The sequence below is a fragment of the Cetorhinus maximus genome, chromosome 5 (genome assembly GCF_964194155.1).
Source record: "Cetorhinus maximus chromosome 5, sCetMax3.hap1.1, whole genome shotgun sequence".
Lineage (NCBI taxonomy): Eukaryota > Metazoa > Chordata > Chondrichthyes > Lamniformes > Cetorhinidae > Cetorhinus > Cetorhinus maximus.
Window position 1 is genome coordinate 64,091,386 of NC_135883.1, and position 21,682 is coordinate 64,113,067.

Here is a 21,682-nt window from a genome sequence, read left to right on the forward strand (position 1 = left end):
GTTGAAAATTCACTCACACCTGAATCCACCCATCCTAACTTTTTCTGGCGTGGTTAGCATGTAACCAGTCACTAAGTACAACTTCATGATCTTCCATGGATTTCAATGCAGAGTTTAGTCGATGAGGTATCAGTGCAGCACAGCTTTTGGAGGAACAGGGCAAATCAAACAGCAATTTCTGGATTTCCACATTTACCTACATATGTGCACATGCTAAATTGGTGACAGATTTACTCCATCATAGCACTGTTAGCTTCACCTTAACACAAAATGCCTCACCATTATTCTTAACACAATATACAGGCTATGCTCAAAAATGCCAGAGGCCCTTCTCCCTGTGTTCCTCTGCCACTTTCTCTACTATACGCCTCTCCTACTGTTTCAAGAGAATTTGCTTGATTTCAAAACTCAACTTAGTTTCTTTTTAAAAAAAAGAAACCGCTTAATCTGCTTGCCTCTCCCCATCTCTTGCACACAAAAGATGTAAGTAGATGAGATAACTAGTCGCCATCAAAATTTTTGAAAACTGATTAGCATGAGAAAGTTCTATCCTCATTATGCCAAAAGCACATCAGATAGGAAAATGATCATTTTATAGAGTTCCATGTTACTTTGAAAAACTAAACATACAAGTTCAGCCAGGACATCACCCAAATCCCTGTCAAAGCAAACATTTGGGCCAACTTGGAGTTCTGGCAATTGGGATTGGGAAGCAAATGCCACTCCCAAGACTTACATGCTAGTAACAATATTTCCCTTTTCCATATCACCCACTGCATTGGCAGGAAAGAACTTGTTTTTATGTTGTGTCTTTCACAACCTCTTTAAACAACTTTAAAATCAATTAAGTTTATTGCTGTAGCTATTAATGTAGAAAAACAACCAGGTGCTGGATTATATGTTTTAGTGATGTTAGTTAAGAAATAAATATTTCCCACACAATAGTGCACAATATCTTTTACATTGAGAGAGACTGCAGAAGGTATTTTCGTTTAATGTCTCATTCAGTGTAGCACTCACTGAGCATTGTACTGAATTATTAGTCTAAACTGTGTGATTAAGCCTATGGAGTGGGCTTTGAATCAATGACCATCTGACTCAGAAGTGAGAGTGCAACCAATATAACTACTGGAAGTGTGAATACTCGCACCACGCAATATGAGAAACTATTTTTTTTAAAATAACTTCTTCAACTAGGTTTCTGCAAAAGTATGCAAGAAAGAAAAATGTCCAAATACCAACCAGCTGCAAAGTAGAATGACTGAAGGCACAACTGGGCAACAACCCTCCCTACCAGCTGGCTCTAAAACTTATGAAACAAAGTTGTTTTCTGGACTATGAAATACGGTCAGATTCATATGCATTCAGATTCATATTCTAAGCACAGCATGATTCCACACTATTTTTTCATGCTTCCATGTGCTACTATCCTCAGTTGGTGCAGATTAGAAGGGCCGAATGGCCTGTTTTCTGTGCTGTAGTGTTCTATGGTTCTAAGTAACAGCTTTGAAGCATTCAGCAATGAACCATAGCTTTCGGGAGAAAGTATAGTGCACAAGGAAAATTGAAGCAAGGCATGAGTGAGGCCCATATCATTTTACTCCACATATAATAGAAGCATACAAACAAGAGTAGGTCATTCGGCACCTTGAGTTGGTCTGCCATTCAATTGGATCATGGCTGATTTGTATCTCAACTCTATCCTGGGTTATGTAACTCAAATAGGTTCAAAACTCTCAGTTAAGATTTTCAAAAACCTCTCTAACTGTTGACAAAATAAACCACGCTATCCTCCTTGTGAGTACTCTCCAACCTTGATCCAACTTAGGGTTATTGTCATTGCTTGGCCCATTCTCTCCTATACGAGCATAGCTAGAGCATGCTTAGCAAGGGTTTCTTTCATGCCCTTCAACAGTCACCTTGGAGTTTGCCAAAGATCTACCCTCAACTTTTTGCACATCTATACGCTACTCCTCGTGACAAAATTTAGCTCTACCTCACCACCACTCCTTTCAACACAGGCTATTTTTAATATCCCATTTCAGACAAGTCACAATTTTCTCCAGTTAAGTAATCAAAATGTCAGATACTCGGTCATCAATCCTCATCACAAACTCCATCTTTCTTTACAGCCACAACCTCAGACTGAACCAGATACATTGCAATCTCAGCATCCTATTTAACCCAAGCTGAGTTTCTAGTCAAATTGTCTCCACTACAAGGGCAGCATCCTTCCACCTTCACAATATCACTCATCTCCACCACTGTTTCAGTTCATCTGCTGCTGAAATCCTCATCCATGCCTTTGTCACTTTGACTTGACTACTCCAATGATCCCATGACCAGCCTCCCATCATCTATACACTTCACTTTATCCAAAACACTTTCACATATCCTAACATTCACCAAGTATTTCTCAGCCATCACCATGGTCTGTATGGGCACTCATTGCCTCAGAGCTCCAGAACATCTCATCCTTGCACTTAAAGCCCTCCTTGGCCTTGTCGCTCTCTTTAAGCCCCCACAAAACCTGTGCCCTTTGAAATTATCCATGGCTCTGACTCCAGCTTTTGTATCCTCTCCTTTTACCACACCATTGGTGGCAGTGCCTTCAGCACCCAGGTTCCACATGCTAAAATTATTTTACAGCCCTCTGCCTCCTTATCCTCCTTCAAGATTTACTTCACTCTTCATGGTCAGCCCTCTTGAATGTCTCCTGTTTTGGCTCAGCATCTACTTTTGATGATTATCTCTGTGAAACATATTTTTCTACATTAAAAGCACTACTTGACATCTGTCCATCTCGGGAGACAATAGACTGCCCCCAGACTGTATATCACTTCTGTACTGAAGATCGTCCACTGTGGCTGAAGAGGTGAATTAGTGAGTGGCAGCCACAGATGAATAGCATTGATCTGGGGTTAACTCTCATGTTTTTTTTTCCTTGCGGTGGGCTCTTTTCTACCATCTGGTCATTTTTGCCCTCTGCTTTTCCCATGCCCTTCCTGACTGCTTGTCTCCAGGCATTCCAATCAGCAGCGACAACTTTTCATGCATCGACTCCGATCCTGGTCAACTTGAAGTCTGGCTTGCAGGCATCCTTGTATTGCAGACATGGGTCTGTTGGTCTCGTGCTCATAGCAAGCTCACCATAGAGAATAGCTGGGATTTTCCAGTCATGCCCATGGCGGGTGGGCGGAAAATTTGACAGACCACGCAAAGGTCCGTTGACTTTGGGTGGAAATTTCCGCTCTCATGGCAGGCAGGACCAGAAAACCCCGGCCCATGACTTTGGGGGCTCAGCCGTCATTCATTCAGCTTACAGCCAATGGAGTCACCGCTGACTCAACAGGGCAAACACGCTGGGGGATCGCTGCAAGCTGGTGTACTTCCATATTCAGCACTCTTTCGTGCCAGGTGCCTAATATTCATCTGAGGCAGAGGTGGAAACTGTTCAGCCATTTTTCTTGGCTTGCATAAGTTGCCCATGCCTCGCTACTGTAAAGGAGGGTGCCAAGAACACAAGTTTTGTATACAAGGAGCTTTGTATTTTCGGTTAGTTTGCTGTTGGTCTGCATTCAATTTCTCAAGTTTGACATTACAGCTGCGGCCTTGGCAAGCCTGATGCCGATTTTGGCACCAAGGGACAGGTTACTGGTAACTGTTGATCCAAGGTATGTGAAGCTGTTGACGACCTTCAGGATAGGATTGTTAATGTTCATGGAAAGTGGAGTCTCTACATCCTGGCCCATAACTTGGTCTTCCTGATGCTGATTCAGTCTAGACACCTTAAAGGCCTGGGGGAACCAATCTATAAGCTGTTGCAAGTGAACATCAGTGTGGGATATCAACATGGCGCGATCAGCAAACAGCAACTCGTGAATTAGGACTTTGGTCTTGGCACACAGTCCAAGTTGAACAACCTGCCATTGGCTCTGGCATGCAGGTAGACACCCTCATTTGAGTCACTGAAAGATTACAATAGCAGCACGGAGAAAAATATGCCAAAGAAAGTTGGCACCAAGACACAGCCCTGCTTTACCCCACTGCTGATTTTGAAAGTCTCCAATGATGCTCCATTCCAACTGATGAGACCGTGCATATACAGATGCAAGTTTTGCTCTGGTGTCTATGATTTTCACCACTTGTGGCAGTGAGCTCATCATATCAACTGAAGAAACCAACAGGGGTACAGCACATGCCTCAATGTGTATATCTACAAAAATGACAAGAGAAACTGTGGTATTGCGCTACCATGTTTCTTCATTCAACCACAGAAGAGGTAAAGTTCTGCCATGTCATTACCTGTGCTTTCACTTACACTGTACTGCCTTTATTGCACTTGGAAAAAATCTGTTGAGCTTCTATCACCAGACTTCCAATATTAGATGAATTTTAGCCAACTGCCAGGCATTTACTATCCCAAGTAAATTTGTAATTTCTGCAATGTAAAAGTATTGCCTTGCACTGTAGCTCCACTGTTCTTCTATTGTGTCACAGAACACAAAATATCCTATTTACATAAGCCATTCAGCTTTGGTCAAGATGATCTAAACCTAATCCTCTAAGGTATAATCAGTTAGCTTAGTCCATGTGACAGGAGGTATTAACCTACTAACACTATTTTCTTAAATTTCTTGACATTCTACATTGCACTAACACTACAAACTGTTGCACTCTAAAACTGCATTGAAGCCTGGAGTTATAGTACAATGTACAATTTGGGTAAGGAACTATTATTTATACTTAGCATTTTGGAAAATGTCAGTTGCAAATCCTCAGCATACTTGTGCAGTTACTTTATATACAATAAAAGAAAAATTACAGACTGGAGTGTTTTATGTCCAGCAAGATTTACTAGGCAAATCCCCTATTGAACAATTTGTATCATCAGTTACAGATATGCTTTAGTGTGACTAGAACATTAGACTGCATTCTCTACTTTATTTCAAATGCTCAAATCCTTACCCAAGTCCTCAACACCTTGAAGCTTGACTTCTTATACAATCTTCTTACTGGATTCCACCCTCTGCAAAGTCCAATTCATCCAGAACTCTACTATCCACATCTTATCTCATTATATCCTGTTCATCCATTACCCACAAAAACAATAAATTTTGTATAGAAAATTGTAAAAAGTGCTCATTTCTGTAGGAAATAGTTGTGCTATACAAACATGTATAAATGGTTTTGGAAAGAAAATGGCCATCTGTACATTCCAGCAGCCTTCATTCACCTATTCTAATATCAGTAGTAAAATTACAATTCCAGAACACAGATAGCTCTAAGTAGTAGTTGCATGTTAAATAATGTGTAAACTACAGAATAGTTCAGATTACATTACTAAATGTAAATTTCACTACTTGAAGGAAGGCAACTGTATAGTTTCCACAGCATTGTTTGAAAGTTGAAAAGTGTTGGCACATCACTTCTGCATATTATGGATAATAAGTGTTTAAAAATAAAGCTGCGGTAACTGCAATGGTGATCTTTGATGCTTGCTACCACACATGAAACACAACTCACTGGGCAAGATGACAAGCAAAATATTTTGTATATTTTTGGTGCTCTTAAAGCCCTTCTGCAGGTAATTATCAGAGCTACAACTGGCACTTCCCAACCATAACAATAAGCACACAGGTGTTGGGAATTTTCAGTTGTTGGCAGTGAAGTTGGCACAACTTACATACACATTTGGCATAAAATGTACACATCACCTTAGATTTGGATATCATCCAAATTCAGTTCAATAGAAAGCTATTCAGCCATTCCAGGCAATCCATATGGAAATAACATACAGTCTCTCTCCCCTTCAAACAAAGCATTCAATTCTTCCCAAAATGAATGACTCCAGAACTTTTATCCCACCTGAAGATCTACTTCATATGTTCATCACTTTTTTGTGTGAAGAATCCCAACACCAATCCCAATATGTATTTTGCTCATTTGAACACAAGACTCTGGATTTGCAGTTCTCAGTGTCGTTTTATACTTTAATGAAGTCACTTTAACTTGCACCTTTCAAGACTAAAAGTGCCCATGTTTTTCTAGCTTATCTTCACATATGAATCAGCTTTGTGGCTGTTCTTCATACTCACTTCCGACTTGAATGTGCGTGTGTCCTGGTGCCAAAATGCGGGACATTGTACTCAATTTCTTCAAAATTACTCGAACTAACAGCAAGGCTATTAGTGCTCACCGTTATCTATATGCAAATGCTACAGCAATGGTAAGGGCCGATGCGCAACTAAACAAAATTTTAAAAGCTATCAGAGATGTACAATTCACCATTAACTTTGTGAAAATAGTATTTTGCCCTCTGGTTTCCCATTCAATTACATTGAGCAGCAAAGTTCCTGCCCTTGGACTGTAAAATATGAAGTAAAGTCACCGCAGAAAGTTCAGTCAAATCATTGAGTCTAATGTACCAATGTAATGTGGTAAATGTTAATTACTGCCAGTCAACTTCTCTGGCACTCAAGATTAACTACAAGAGTAGAATTTTTTCTTCAGGTTGCCTGCATCACTTGGAACAAGCGCAGGCTAATGTGGCATGGAGACTGTGGTGCACAATTTTGGGGTTATCCAATCTTATCCCTTGCATTTTGCTGTGTACTGTGGAGGCCCAGATAACAAATAGAGATTGGCTTCCTGTGCTTACTTCATAAAATTAGTGCCCTTGATCTGACAGAATATTTACACAGTGATAGATGTATGAGTCTAATATCCCATTGATTCCCAGAATCTTATCTCCTTTCCACAATGGAGCTGATAGAGGAGAATTCAGCATCTGCTTCCAGTTGCATTCCTGCATGGTGAAAGCAACTTCAGTACACTAAGTGCATATATCCCCCAGGGATTTGTTTATTTTGAATCCTTTAAGCTTACCTATGACATCACTAAGATGGAGGTCCAAGGCATTAATTCTACTTGGATTATCCCCAATTATGGTTGGTGTTACTAGTATACATCCTACTGAATAACTTGGAGAAAATGATTCAAGTATACTAATTATTTTATGCTCATTTTTGATCCTATTGCCAACCTTCAGGATTCTCACTTCTAACATTTTACTGTACTGAAATGTATTGGCGTAGTGTTTGCCATCTGTAATTATCCTCATTTCCAATTTCCTCTTTACTCAAGCTATAAACGTAAATCATTTCTGAAGGTTTTGGAAGGCTATTTTATGTCTAAAATGTGTATGAATGACTCCAACCTTGAACCATTGGATATTTCCACTGATCCTGGTATACCTCAGAATATCCTAACAGGGCTTTGTAGATGGAGAGGATTCTTTCCCAAGACAATGTAATAATTACTGACAGCAGGGAGCCAAACAAAAATATTTACTTAACTTGCTAAAATACAGTATACTATTAGATAACAAGTGGCTAAGTGCGATTGCAGATTCTGTTCATTCATCGAAAACTTTAAATGCACTTCCCTTTGAAATCACAATTCCCTTTGAAATCTGTACCAAATAATTGTAATACCTTTGAAATCTGTACCAAATAATTGTAATACAATAGTGAAACTGCATTGATGCAAGGATTTCAAAAAAGCATTATGGCGGCCATGTGAATTTTTTGCACACTGCACTTGGGCTAAAGCATAGTAAATGCACATCATGTCTTTCCAAATTTGCTCAGAGTCTAGAAAAAGTATTGAGCTAGTAATGCTAGCGTGTCATACTATTGTCAATTGAGCTACTCTCAGTGGGTAAAGCCTAACAAAATTAATAACACCACACAAAGATGTAAGCGAGCAATCAAGTTTGTTGGCTTCGGCAATGTTTTCTTTAGCATAGGTACTAGTACGCTAAGTGTGCATGATGACAACTTTGTGACTTGTTTTTGAAACTAAACCCAAATAACAATTTACATAATACACCATTTTCAAAATCATCTTTATAATTACTGGAAATAATGGAATATCTCCATTACCATTATAAAGGTAATATGTTCAATATTTCACATTGTATCTATTAAGGCACAGTGAATTCACTTGTTTTCTGATTTATTCAAATAGGGTATTTAAACAATTTAGAAGCTGGCACTGAATTTAGCTTACCGGTTCTGTAAAGGATAAACTGTACTAACATACAAGAGCATTCAAATAACTGGCTGCTAAGCAACCTTTGGTTTGTTTGAATACTCATGTTTACATTAAGAATCACTAACATAAAATGCCAACCATCGCCAATACATTTTATTTAAGACTCCATTACCCTTGTATTAAGAATGTAGGCAAGTGAACGTATGAAGCATCGACTTGTCTTCAAGCACAACTACAGTTTTCACACCTGCATTCATTAGCAAATAGTTATTTTTTGAAAAGCATCAGATGACTCAATAGGGATCAATAAATGACGTACACTATTTGAACTCCTGAACCATTGGCTCAAACAACTGGCATAGAAGTAATACAAAATGTTACATACTTCCACAAGAACACATTAAATATGAAATCTCAATTCATTTGCATCTCATGACAATGTTTTGATTTTTCTAGGTCTCCTATACCACTCTACAAACAATTATATTCATAAATTTATTCAACTTGAAGCAAATTCAAATACAAAACCCAGGGGTTTTACTATTCAAAAATACACAGGAGAAACAATTCACTCACTGCTACACAAGAGAATAGGTTGATTTTCAACAACTTGCTTCACATGCAGAAAGACATGTCAAAATATGAGGGCATGTGAAAGAAAGAAAGATTTCAGCAGATTTTAAAAGTAGTGATGGTGGACAAGGCAGAAAGATGGAGGGTTACAAAGAACGAACAACAAAAATCCAGTTTTGGAGAAGCAGAGAATCACTACCAGGAAATAAAGAGATCAAGTTAAGATGGGATGAAGCAATTGAGGGATTTTAAAGTGAGAATAAGATTTCTTACATCAACTTATTGGAGGCTGGCAGTACTGAAGAGGGCAAGAGGATGGGAATGGAGGACAATATAGATGAGGATAAGATATGTCGCTTCGAATGAGCTGATAATTGCGGAGGATGAAGGTCTCATTTGTCTTCAGGTGGATGTAAAAGAGAGATCCTATGGCTCTGTTTTAAGAGCATTCATCTCCCAATCCAACTAAATTGGACGTTGCATTGTTGCGTGTGGGACCCGGACGGCCATATTTTGCTACATTACAATGGGGACTACACCTCGAATATGTCTGAATGACTGTAAGGCGCTTTGGGACCTCCTGAAGTCATAAATGCAAGTCATTTGAGGTCAGAGAATGGCTGTGACAAGTACCAGAGAAGTCGAGACTTTTGACTCAATGCTTTCCACAACGTAGAAACACTGGAGGTAAAGAGACATACATCTTAAGGGGTCACCAATGTTTTCACATACCAACATCGTATTTCTTGCAGCTTCTATGTTGACTTCAGATTTATAATCTCACCACCCCCCTTCCCTAGTTTTGATGGAGTTCATCCAAAATAGGAGCTGGAGGCAGTAACAGGGGGAAATGGCGAAAAAAAAATTAAACCCAAATCAAGGAACAAAAAAAATGCTAAATTCGGAGGTATTTTCTCTCACTCAGGCTGTCAAACAGGATCACAGCTAGCAGAAGCTCAGCCAGGAATTGAAGCGCCCTGGGTTAACAACTGCAAATTAAAGAAAAATACTTGACAACAGTTCAAAACACTTTCAGAAGTTCCTGACGCGCTGACTTGCCGGTTAATTTTCTTTTCCCACTAAGTTTACGAAAGGCCACGGAAGTGCAAGTTTGGTCACAAGAAGAATGATTTTAAACACACACACACAACCCGGCAGTAGTTAATGATGGAGAGACAGACAACGAAATTTTTTTTAAAAGAACCTTACCACTTGCGGGGAGCCCAGGGCCACTTAACTGAAGCAGCGTTATTTTTTTTAAAAGAAAAAAAGTGAGAAATAATATCTTCAAACGGTAAAGGAAATAAACACATCACAAGCCAAGACCTCCTCCCAGCAGTTCGCCTCGGCCCAACATGGCGGCAGCACAGATGTGTCTTTTCCCGGGAGACGAAGCTCCTCCCCCGCCATTAACACTCCCCCCTCTCTCTCCAAAGCACCACCCCCCTCGAGCAGCAGGGCGCATGCGTGACGTACATTGAATGGGGGCTGTGCGTGCATTTGATTGGCGGGGGGGGTGGTGTGGGTAGCGAGGTGCGCCCGGGGGCGGGCCGTTTCAGCAGTGTTTGACGGGAGACGCGCATGCACAATACACATCTGACATGAAACGGCTCGGCCGTGGGGGGGGCGGGTACTGTACATGCGGCCGCCCGCGAGACAGCTTTGAATGCGCGCGCAACGGTGTTGGCCTCAACCCCGTCCTTCCTCCGGCTTTCCGTAGCGGAGTCGTTTTTTTTTGTGTGTGCTGGTGGTGGGTGAGGGTGACTCACAGATTTTCACTCCCCTCCGAGCTCTCGAAATGGCGGCCGTGTGGAGAGCGCGTATTTTCTTGGACTGTGTCGTTCGCTTCTCCGACCGAGAACTGCAATAATCTCCGATCGGTCGTCTTGCCTTGTTTACGCGCTGGAAGCCCGCAGGCACTTTAAAGCATGGTAAACGTTGTTGAAGTGGCGGCGGCGGCGCTGCTTTCTCTTGATGTGCTTTGGGTGACAGACGACACTGCGGTGTCCGGGTTTGCTAACTGGGGGAGGCACGATGATTCCCCCCCCCCCCCCCCCAAGCTGTTCATCATTGGGCTGCAAAAAAAAAATACAGCTTTTTTAAAAAGAGGGCTGCAGCAGCACACCATTTCTGATGCGGGATTATTGTTTTTTTTAAATTTGGCGACCGAGCATCCAATAAACAAGGGGGAAAGGTCTAAACAAGAATACCTTCGGCCCGAATGGCCTCCTCCTGTGCTGCATCCACTCTAATGACTCTTTATTTTAATTTGACAATCCTGCGGATTCGTCTCTCCCCTTAAACTCTAATGTGTATTCTGGATTTTTTTTTAAAAGACAAAATAGCGAAGTAAAGGGCAGTTCGAGTGTTTCTGGCCTGCTTCAAGTGATGTGCATTAGTTGCAGTGCCTGTCCTAATGTTTAACGTGTGCCTGCAGGATTGGCAGGTGTGGCCCAAGTTGCAAAACGGGCGCTGGGCGATGCAGGAGAACGGGGATCTGAAAGATCTCGGGTTTACAGGGCCCTTCCTGCAGATCCTCGTCCTTGAGTTCACTTCTCGATAACTCTCTCGATTTTAGGTCTGTCCAGGAACCAGTTTGCGGTTTACATGCCGATTGGATATAAGTGAGGGAAAAACTAGAGAATATGTTGAGGGTGTTGATACCTGTCAGTGAGGTTTATAATATTTAGATATTGTCGATCGAAAGTGAGATATCCCCAATGGGGGCATTGAACAGCACCTGATTTACTGCTTCTGTAAGGTATGATGTCAGTCATAGTTATTCAGCACAGGAACAGGCCCTTCGGCCCATCGTGTCCATGCCGGCCATCAAGGACCTATCTATTCTAATCCCATTTTCCAGCACTTGGCCCGTAGCCCTGTATGCTATGGCGTTTCAAGTGCTCATCTAAATACTTCTGTGCATGTGGAAATAGTGAAACCTAGGCTTCATTCTTTTAAATTAATTTTTATTTAACTTTTAAATTGTTTAAATTTATTTTATGTTGTAGAAACCTATAGACAACCCAGCCAAAACACTTGGTTACAAAACAAAGCTGCAGTCTGAAAATCAGATATATTTTCTATATAATTTTAAAGACTCCTTTTTACTGAGCTGTTTAGTAAAGGAGCTTTGCTATAACTGTGCATAGAGGAAAATTATAAGCACCTCTCTTTTGACAAAACAGTTTATTTCTGAAGGTCTGGCTCGCCCAAAGGTGTTTTATTTGGTCATGTGGTATGACCATGTGATAGGCACAGATTTTATCAAGTAGTGTACGTTATGTGGTGACTTGCAACATGCCAGAAAACCTGGTGATGTATTTGATCACTTTCCAAATTTTGTAAGTACTAAATAGTCACCTGAAATCAACTACTGTGACTTCAGCACACCCACCAAAACCAGTAATATTTTTAACAACCCCACTATGTGGAGAATATCTTGCTCCTCAAAACACTACACTTGAGATATCTCAGACCTGTGTTTAACTAGGTGCTACAAATGTTCCTAGAATGCTGCTCCTTGATTCTTTTTCCGGACCCAGTGAAACAGAGAAAGCAATTAAAATTGTCCTGGAACCAGGATGTGATTAACCTGATGATTGGGCTAATATGATGAAGAAGTTACATTTTTATTGTATCATCATTTAACGATACGGATCTATAGATCGAGAGAGATCGATTATGGTCTTGTTCATCAATAGTTGAATTGCTTTGTCGCTGACTCTGGAAAGGCAGCCACTGATGATGAAGGAGCCTTTTGGCTGACCCTCTATCATTTGTGGCTGCGACAGTGCAGACATTGTCTAAGTAAGGCGGTCCAGTGAAGAACTCTAGGGGAGATAACTGATCACTACACAAATCACTAAAAGCTAGTGCACAGGTTCATAATACGATCAAAAAGGCCATTGGAATATTGAACTTTATTGTAAGGGAGGCATAATTCAAAAGTGAGGAACTGACTTTAGTTGTGCAGAGCCTTGGTCAGACTCCATCTGGAGTACTGCTTTCAGATTTGAGCACTGAATCTGAGGAACGGTATATTGGCCCTGGAAGAGCCACAAAGTAAATTTGTTTGAATGACTCCAGGGCTTAAAGGGCTCAATTAAAATTGCTTGAGTTTATAAGGTTAATGAATGATCTAACTGAAGTATTTAAAGTTATTAAGAGTTCCGTTGGACAGATACAGAAAAACTATTTCCACTGATGAAGGAATCTAGAAAAGAGGACATGATCTTAATATTAGGGCTGGGCTATTTAGGAGTGAAATCAGGAAGCACCACATACAAAGGGTAGTGGACAACCAGAAATTGGTCTCCAAAAGGCTGTGGATGCTGTGTCAATTTGGAATTTTCAGACAGATCGATTAGTTTTCTTTTGTTTGGTTAGGATACCAAGGATGAAACAAAAGCGAGTAAATGGAGCTACAGGTTAGCCATAACATAACTGAATGTACAATCAGGCTTGAGTAGCTAAATGACCGCCTACTGTTCTTGTGTAATAAACCTGCTCTTGAATCAAAACTCAGCTCCCTGAAGAAGTGACTTAGGGTTGTTCTAATTAGTAATCAAAACAGTGATTTTATCATAAAGCTCTTGTGTCTTACTTCTCTATTATTTGTGCCACTTTCAGAAGGGGAAACTTTTAATATGTATTTTTGTTTGATAAGTGGCAGAAATGCAGTGTCTCCTTATTAAGGCACACCCCTTCCTATAATATACTGTGCAAATCATATGACTGTTGGATCTCTTGTATTTCAATAGTGCAGCATATTAACAGAAGTAAAGTTTTAGTCTATACCTAAACTGTAAGGTATTCCATAGCAAAGCAAATACTTGAACAAATAAGATACTATACTTGATGTTTGTGTTGTGTGGTAAATGCAGACCCAGTAGAACACACACAAGGCAATGAGAAGAAACATAATGTCCAGAAGTTAGCATGTGATTAAGCTGTTTATAACCAAACAATTTCAGTACAAAAGAACAGGTTTCATGAGAACTGAATTTTCAAGTTACAAAAATGTTTGTTGTTGCTTATGATCCCTAAGCTTTTAAAATTCAGTTTCAGTGGTATGTATTTTAACAAGTTATTGTATTAGTTCAATGGCGCAACACTTTGGATCATTGATGGCCAATTATAAAAATGATGTTCTATTCCTGGGGCTCCCTACATGATGCATCCCCAGTCTTTTACAACCCATCTGGTGAAGTCAGAAAGAAAATAATTTGCTGAGTTGAGATATTTTGTTAGAACTTTATCGAATGTTGGTTGCTTAAAATGGAGGTAGCTTTGATAGGAGCAATGCCGCCTGTTTTACTCCTTGCTCAGGTTATGGTTTAGGGCAAATCTAATGAGATAGGTGAAAAATAACAATGTTTCTAAGCTATTCAACAGATTTGGGGAGGGCTTTATTTTCAACAAACTGGAATTTAATAACATTGCAGTGTTTGTTGTGAATTAATCTTTTTGTCAATTGTTTTTCTCTTATGTTTGAGTAGTGAAGGAGGTGATGGCATAATGTTATTGTCGCTGGACTAGTAATCCAGAGACCCAGGATATGCTCTGGGGACGCGGGTTCGAATCCCGCCACGGCAGATGGTGGAATTTGAATTCAGTTATTTGAATTTGAATGAAATCATTGACTATGAACTCATCTGGTTCACTAATGTCCTTTAGGGAAGGAAATCTGCTGTACTTACCTGGCCTGGCCTACATGTGACAGCAATATGGTTGCCCTCCAAACAAGGACAATTAGGGATGGGTAATAAATGCTGCCCAGAATGAATAAAAATAAATCATTGGAACATTTAAGAAAGAAGGAACTTGCAATAATATAGCATCTTTCATAATGAAATTATTTCACAGACAATTGTTGTTAAGAAATGCGGAAACCAAATTGCACACATCAGATACCACAAATTATATTTCTACTTTAGTGATCTTGTTTGAGGTATAGAGAAATCTTCTACTCTTCACATTGTGCCATGATATCCTTTACATCCACCAGAAAGGGCAGACTGAACTTCAGTTTAACGTCACATCAGAGAGACAGTTCATCTGACAATGTGTTTTGACTTTAATTAACAATTTTAGCTGATGAATACCAGAGACTGATTAAGCTTGTTTGGTATCTTACTAGTGTTGGTTTAAGACAGTAACAGGTTAAGTAATGGATTATGAAAGTGGAACGATCAGCTGTTCTGTCCTGCCTTTTCCTGTGGCAGTTAAGCGAATGTGAAAATTGAAAGAATACAGGTTTGTAGTGAGAGATTAGACTCGAGCAGCAAGAGATCAATGAACTAAAAGTGACCAGCGGGGTTTGGAAATTAGCCTCAGCAGAACTAATCGGGGCAAGTACTTTTTAAAAATTTAATCTGTGGTAATTTGACTCAAGTTGCTTCATTAATGGGGGTTACTTGGTGTCTTACCAAAGGTCTGATTTAGATTAAATAATTATATAATGGTGTGATTAGCTGTTGTATGGATGTTTTTTTCCTATTAGTTTGCCTATTGTAAAAAGTAATGTTAGAAATTGCTTTTTAAAATAGTGCAGAAACATTGAAAATTTGTTTGAGTAAATTAATAAAATTGTAAAAGTAGCCCCTTTTAATAATTTCAGGAAAGGAAATAATATCAGATATGGCTTCAGCATGTTCAAATGGCAGTCCTGTGCTCTGATCACAGCTTTTCTTTTGATCTATGTATGGTGTAGATTGCTGGAAATTTATAAATAACTTGTTTACACCGTTGATCTCAGTAAGCCTTAGAATAAGTTCCCGATGAGGGTGTGTCTCTGCCATCTGTTCCTCTTCCAATGTTTATACCTTACACAAGTCTATAAAATATAGGTGTACACTTGTAGGTTTTTGCCTATGTAGCAACATAATTCAAGAGATACTGCATGAATGATCACCTCCTTGTAATTTTTTTTATTCTGCCAGTTCAAGCATTGATATTTTCTGAGCACCTTGCTAAATAAACAGGCAATGTAATTTGGAATTGATTTCTTTTATACAGTTTACTGTGTTTTGCCCTCCATCCAGGTTATTTTCTCCCTCGCAGCAGAGGTGAGAAGGGTGAGAGTGAGCCTTCTACCCTCATTACTCCAGGTCCTGCCATCCTGGCTCCAAGTTTCTTTCTTACTATTGTTATGATCCTTGGCCAGACCCCAGGATGTGGGGGGAGATCCGGTTAGGGACCAACAACATTTTTTTTTTAAAGTAAGTGAAGGTTGAGATTTAAGACACCTGCTTTTGGAATAAAGCCACAAGATTCCATGTGCTTTGAACAAACAAAAATAAACTTTACTGTACGAGTTCAGAAAGATAAAATAATTTACAAGTTATATCTTATGCTCTAACATTCAGGGTAAGTATGAAGTGCATGTGAATTAACAGACGCGCTGTGGTTGAACACTCCACACTACAGGGTAAATGACAGACGCAACCAAGATAGAGTCGATGGATTTCTCAAGAACCCACCCAGACATCAGTGAACACCAAGTCAAACAATCTCATTGAAGCTCTGTCTCAGAGATTCCCAGCTTCACCTTCGAAGATCTTACTTCTGAATTCTGTCCAAAGGTTGCTCCCACTCGGATGGTTTTAACAATGGCCCACCTCAGGGTTTCAGTCTCGCCTTCTGAGGCTCCTTCTCCCTGGATTCCTGAGTACATTCAAAACACTAGCGTACAAGCACACTTCCAGATCTATGGCCGTGACAGGCAGATCAGCACTGTTCCAAAGGGGTACTTTTGCCCTAACGAACCCCTTTACTTAAAGTCTACTTCTTGCAGCTCTTTCTTTAAGTTGGAGCCTGTTTCTGTGGCACTTGTTGGCTGGCAGACATCCTAAAACTGACTGCCTTAAGAAGACTGCTTGCTGACAATTGAACTGATCAGGGGATCTATCAAAGCACTCCCAGAGGGTCCCACCCTTGCTACCAGGCAGGCACCAATGTAACAAGTATTGGAACATCCTGTAACTTAAATGTTACAATCTCCACAGATGGCTAATTTAGCACCCAGGGGCACACAGATCAATGGATTTCATGACACTATATGTGTTGCAAAGCCTTCCAAACACTTAAGTACAGCCATGGCCACAGATCGAGCATGATGTCAACAGAAAGATCAGTCTAGGGCTAAACCATGCTCGAGGGAGAGAGGCAGTTTTTTGTTATCTGTGAGTAATGCCTTGGGAGATTACCTAATTTTTTTTTGGGACGCTCTGGAGACAATGAACTCTTCAATTTATTTACTCTGTTAATTGCTCTCACATTGATCATATTTACTCAGCAATGGGCTGTTGTTAATAGAATTTTGGAAAGGTCTGCTTCTGTAAATTCGTAAATTGATTGCCTTTAACCAGGTTTCCCAGTTTTTTGTAAAAAATTCCACCAGCTTGCATATAACTGGTAGTCAATTTGAAAAAAAATTGTAGATACATAAAATTTCCATCTCAAGGTTGATGGAGCACTCTGTTCTTTGGTCCCAGTGAAAGCCTACAAAGCCTGTGAATCTATTTTTGAAATGAGAAACAACCTCTGTAAGTAAAACAGAGCTGAAGAAGAGTCATACAGACTTTCTCCGCAGATGCTGCTAGACCTGAGTTTTTCTAGCATTTTCTGTTTTTATTTCAGATCTCCAGCATCTGTAGCACTTTGCTTTTATTCTGTGAGTAAGTAGATATTAAGGAAGGAGTTGATATGTCAGACAACTGCAAATGGCACAAACGAGCAGCTGGAAATGAGAATGATGTTTTCTGGTTACTTTGACTTCAGGTTTTTTAGCTATTTTAGATTTTCTATTTAATCAAGGGAAACCACTACATTTCTTGAGTGTAATAGTTTGAGATGGAGATGACTTTAAGTCTTCTGAAATTGAATAATACATGTGAAATTCATATTTTCTAGTTTGAATGCCAGACTGAAGAATATATTAAAAATAAACTACATTTATCAGCTCAGAAGAAAAATCAACAAAACAAAGTTTTGAAACTAAAATCATCGGGAACATTCTTTGGGAATTTTAATATTTCTTGTGTCAAGTTACAAAGTTGCAAGGGTGGTGTACTATAAGGGCCTGGCAAGTCTAGGGTTAATGTGGGACTGAGTTTAGGAGTGCCCACACATTGATGTACGAAAGCACATGACCCACACCTAGGGGTCAGTGTGGTGTTGAATAGAGCCGCGTGTAGACCTAAGCATGGAGACAGCTCCGAGATTGTACCCTTTGCTTGATGTTTGTAAATAGTTCTAGTAGTTAATCTACTTCAGACTATGAAGGCTTCATTAAAACCCACCGAGATGTAACCAACACCCCACAACAGGTGGTGTAATCGGATATCGAAGGGTTCGCATCTTCACCAAAGAATTTGGGATGAAATTCATAATGATCCCCAGAGGCTATGGTTTTTGATTAGATTCTGGAAAGTAGACAAACATTACCGTTTTTGCCCAGTGCAGATAGATAAATACCAAACTTGCATGCTTACATATGTAATATGGCGAGCAGCTCTTTACTCCAATGGTCTACTTATTAAGAATATGGATATTTGTAATGAAGACCAAAAGTTGAGATAAGATGAAACTCATGTGCATATTTCATTGTTCGCCTTACACCTCTGGAACAATACTTGGTGTTACCATAAAATGCCTATTTAAATCAGGACCTTTATTCAGAACCACCTCCCAAATTTTACTAACCTTTAAGCAAAATACTGCAAATGTTGGAAATTTAAAATAAAAACACTCAACTCAGCAGGTCCCATAGCACCTCTGGAGAGGAAAACAGTTAATGTTTCAAGACCATGACCTTTATTCAGAGCTAGTAAAGGTTTGACCTGAAACATTAACTCTGTTTCTCTCTTTACAGATGCTGGCTGAGCATTTTCTGTTTTCCTTTAATAATCCTCCTTCACCGTGTATATGAATCCTGTTTATTTTCGGGTTCTTTGGTAAATAAAATAAATGAAGCTGTTCTCGTCATTTGGAATATAATATATAAAAGTCGTCTTTCTCTGCATCATTCCTTTTCAAATTTCCCACTATTTGCTAGTCTTTCTCATCAGTTGTAATCATGTTTGGTTCACGGTCACTTGCTAATTGCAGTTGCAATTCAAAATTTCATCAAAAAATTGTGTTTCCTTTTCATGGTATTTCAGTTTTCATGCAAACAAATATGAAACTAATCAAAACTGCTTCTAATAGTGGCTTCATGGGGTTTTTCATCTCCATTTCTTTTTGTTGATACACAGGAGTGCATGAGCTAGTGGGGGCTCACAATCAAGAGGTCCTGGAACGCTCTATGAATTGGTAGTTTTACTGTCAGTATTAGTTACTGATGCATGCTAAATCTTTAGCCTGAAAATTGATTAGCCTGCATCTGCAAGCGGTAGTTCTGGGCACCCCCATGAATGCCAGACTGAGTTATCTTGCATGGGTGCAGTCCTTCAATTGGAAAACATTGACATGAGTGTTTTAAACATAAAAAATTTCTACCATGTATGTAAGTCCAATCATTTTCTTGTAATTATTGCAATTTTTAATAATCTTTACATAAACCATATTTTCAATAAATAATGCTCATCTTCATGGACTAAATTATGCAAAAGTAGTGAAGGGGTCGAGCGAAGGCGACAAGAAAGGTAGCCTCCAAGGGCTATGTTTTCTCAAGCAGAAAAGGCAGTCTATGGCACCTCATTCACTTTCACACCATACTATCCATTGCATCCCCCTCCCCACCCCCACCCCCCAAGGCAAAAAAAAAGGAAAGGCACCCTACTGCCTACCATGCTCATGGTTCCATCAATAGCCCTATGCCTTCCCCATTGAAGTATCTGTTCTATCTCTGTTGTCCTCCCCCTCCCCATTCTGCTGTCACTCATGTTGCCCATAATCTCGTTTTACTCCCCCACCCCCACTCAGCATCCAACTCATTTCCTGCAACAAGATTTTGTTTACTTTCAAAACTTGATTTAAAAAAGCAAAAGTAGCATTGTGGACCTAGAAGTGATGTAGGGGGCACAGTTTCTTCAGATGACACAAATTGGAAATGTCAATAACAGTGAGAAAATGGTAGCAGACTTGAGAGCATAGACAAATAGGTGAAACGCGCAGACACGTGGCAGATGAAATTTCATGCACAAGATTGAGAAATAATACATTTTGCAGAAAGAATAAGGAGAGACAATATAAACAAAACAAGTGAAGAGGACACTCAGACAGGCGCATACCTTTGCCATGCTTTGTTAACTCAACGTTATTACAGTAATGCAGCTCTTCCTTGAGGCTTTTCCCTTCCTGGTTTATGCTCTAACTACAAAGCTGAAAAAGATTTTTTTATTGAGAGTTTAGTCCATCTCACTGAGGAGGCTTCAGGCCAATCCACATTCAATAATCTGCTCTGAAAACTCTGCTCACATTTTGACAGCTGTGACAAATTTCAGAAGCTAAAACAATATACAACATTTCTAAATCAACCAACAACATCTTGAATAAAACTATCCACAACATTCTTTTTTTTCAAAAAAAGTCAGTTCGCCCTATCTCCCAATGTTAACAGATCCTTTAAAATTTACGGGATCCGGATCCACACCTTCACCAAAAACTAATCTGTTCTTCCTTGGGCATACCCTACCCATGTACCAAGTTTCATTGAAATCCATCCATTAGTTCTTGAAATATATTGGGCCGTAACCTCCAACTAGCATCAAAAAGTGCTGGTCCACAGAAATTAGAAGAAATAAACACCCACTTAACCGATCTTGAAAATTACGTTGACACTTCCATTTGCCAGAGCTGCTTGGAGCCTGGAAGACGCCTCGCAGGTCTCAGTAGAGTCCAGATCCAGCGTATTCAAGGTAGCCACGGGCCCTTTTTTACAGCACTGGCTGCCATAAAGCAGATAAGTTTAATGGGCCAGGGAAATTGACAGGCCAGGGGAAGGTAAGTGTCTGAAGTTTGCGATTTAAATCGCAGTTTTGGATGGTTCCCAGCACAGCGCAATTGTCCAGAAGAAGTGTGTACTTATGGCCAACTGCCGTGCAAACCCTTACCTGGGAACTTGTCAGAGGGATTCACCAGTGCATCTTTGGGGCACCCCCCCAATCCAACGCTGGGGAGCGCGGAAGTTACGGGCCATTGCTTATAGGGCAACAGACTAACAGGGATGAAAACATTACCTCCGCCCACAAGTCATGGTGATAACTATACAATTTTAAAAGCAGTGCAGGAACGGAAAAACCTAGGGCTTCACCTACATAAACCCTTGAAGGTGGCAGGGCAAATTGATAAAGCTGCTAAAAAGCATACAGATCCTTAGTGTTCTAACTAGAGGCATAGAATACAAAAGCAACAAAGTTAAGTTAAACCTTTAGAAATCATTAGCCAGCTGGAATATTATGTCCAGTTCTGGGCACCACGGTTTAGGAAGGACGTGAAGACCTTGCAGGGAATGCAGATGAGATTTACTGGTATATCATTAGTGAGGGAGTTTGGTTATGTAAATAGGCTGGAGAAACTGGTTTTGGAGTGCTTAGAGAAGAGAAGGTTAGAGGAGATTTAATACAGTTGATCAAAATTGAGGAGTTTCAATAGAGTAAATAAGGAAAATCTGTTTCCGTTGGCAAGTAACCAGAGGACACCGTGTGAAGATGTATGTTATTTTTAAAATATTTTTGGGAATATACTGGTATCCTGTAAAGAAGGCGCTGTGTGTTTGTCCATGATTAATTAAACTTGGGGAAGCCTGTGGGAACTGAGAGATAAAAGGGTAAACATGCTAGATGCATGCATTTGTAATGAGAGGCTATGGTGAAGTTAGAATTGCAAGTAAATAGGTTGGGTAAAATTTATATTATGCGATAAGTAGGAACTTTACTTTTCAGCTGTTGAATTTCAAAGGGGAGTTTAGGAATGACAAGGGACTTTTACAAATTACAAAGTTTTCATAAGTAAACAAGGAAGGTTATTAAATTTTATTTGACCCAAAAGTGGAGGAAATAAGAAAACAGGAAAGATTTTTATATTTTGGGAAAGTTAAGCTCAA

At 39.8% G+C, this 21,682-nt stretch overlaps 2 protein-coding genes across 8 annotated transcripts in view; one reads left to right on the forward strand and one right to left on the reverse strand.

The window, feature by feature from the left end:
• The window catches only part of LOC144680674 (serine/threonine-protein kinase ICK-like), a 57,866-nt gene extending 47,834 nt beyond the window's left edge, over positions 1-10,032 (reverse strand). For 6 of the 7 annotated variants that reach the window (XR_013576601.1, XR_013576602.1, XM_078541916.1 and 3 more), the window contains exon 1: positions 9,841-10,031. The gene's annotated coding sequence lies outside the window, so the exon portion shown is untranslated. Of the gene's footprint in view, positions 1-9,840 lie in introns of all 7 variants that reach the window. The other variant, XM_078541915.1, reaches the window with a different exon arrangement.
• A 306-nt stretch (positions 10,033-10,338) lies between these two features.
• The window catches only part of fbxo9 (F-box protein 9), a 109,561-nt gene continuing 98,217 nt past the window's right edge, over positions 10,339-21,682 (forward strand). The window contains 1 exon segment of the mRNA XM_078541917.1: positions 10,339-10,562. Coding sequence (XP_078398043.1) covers positions 10,560-10,562 — 3 coding nt within the window. The 5' untranslated portion in view covers positions 10,339-10,559.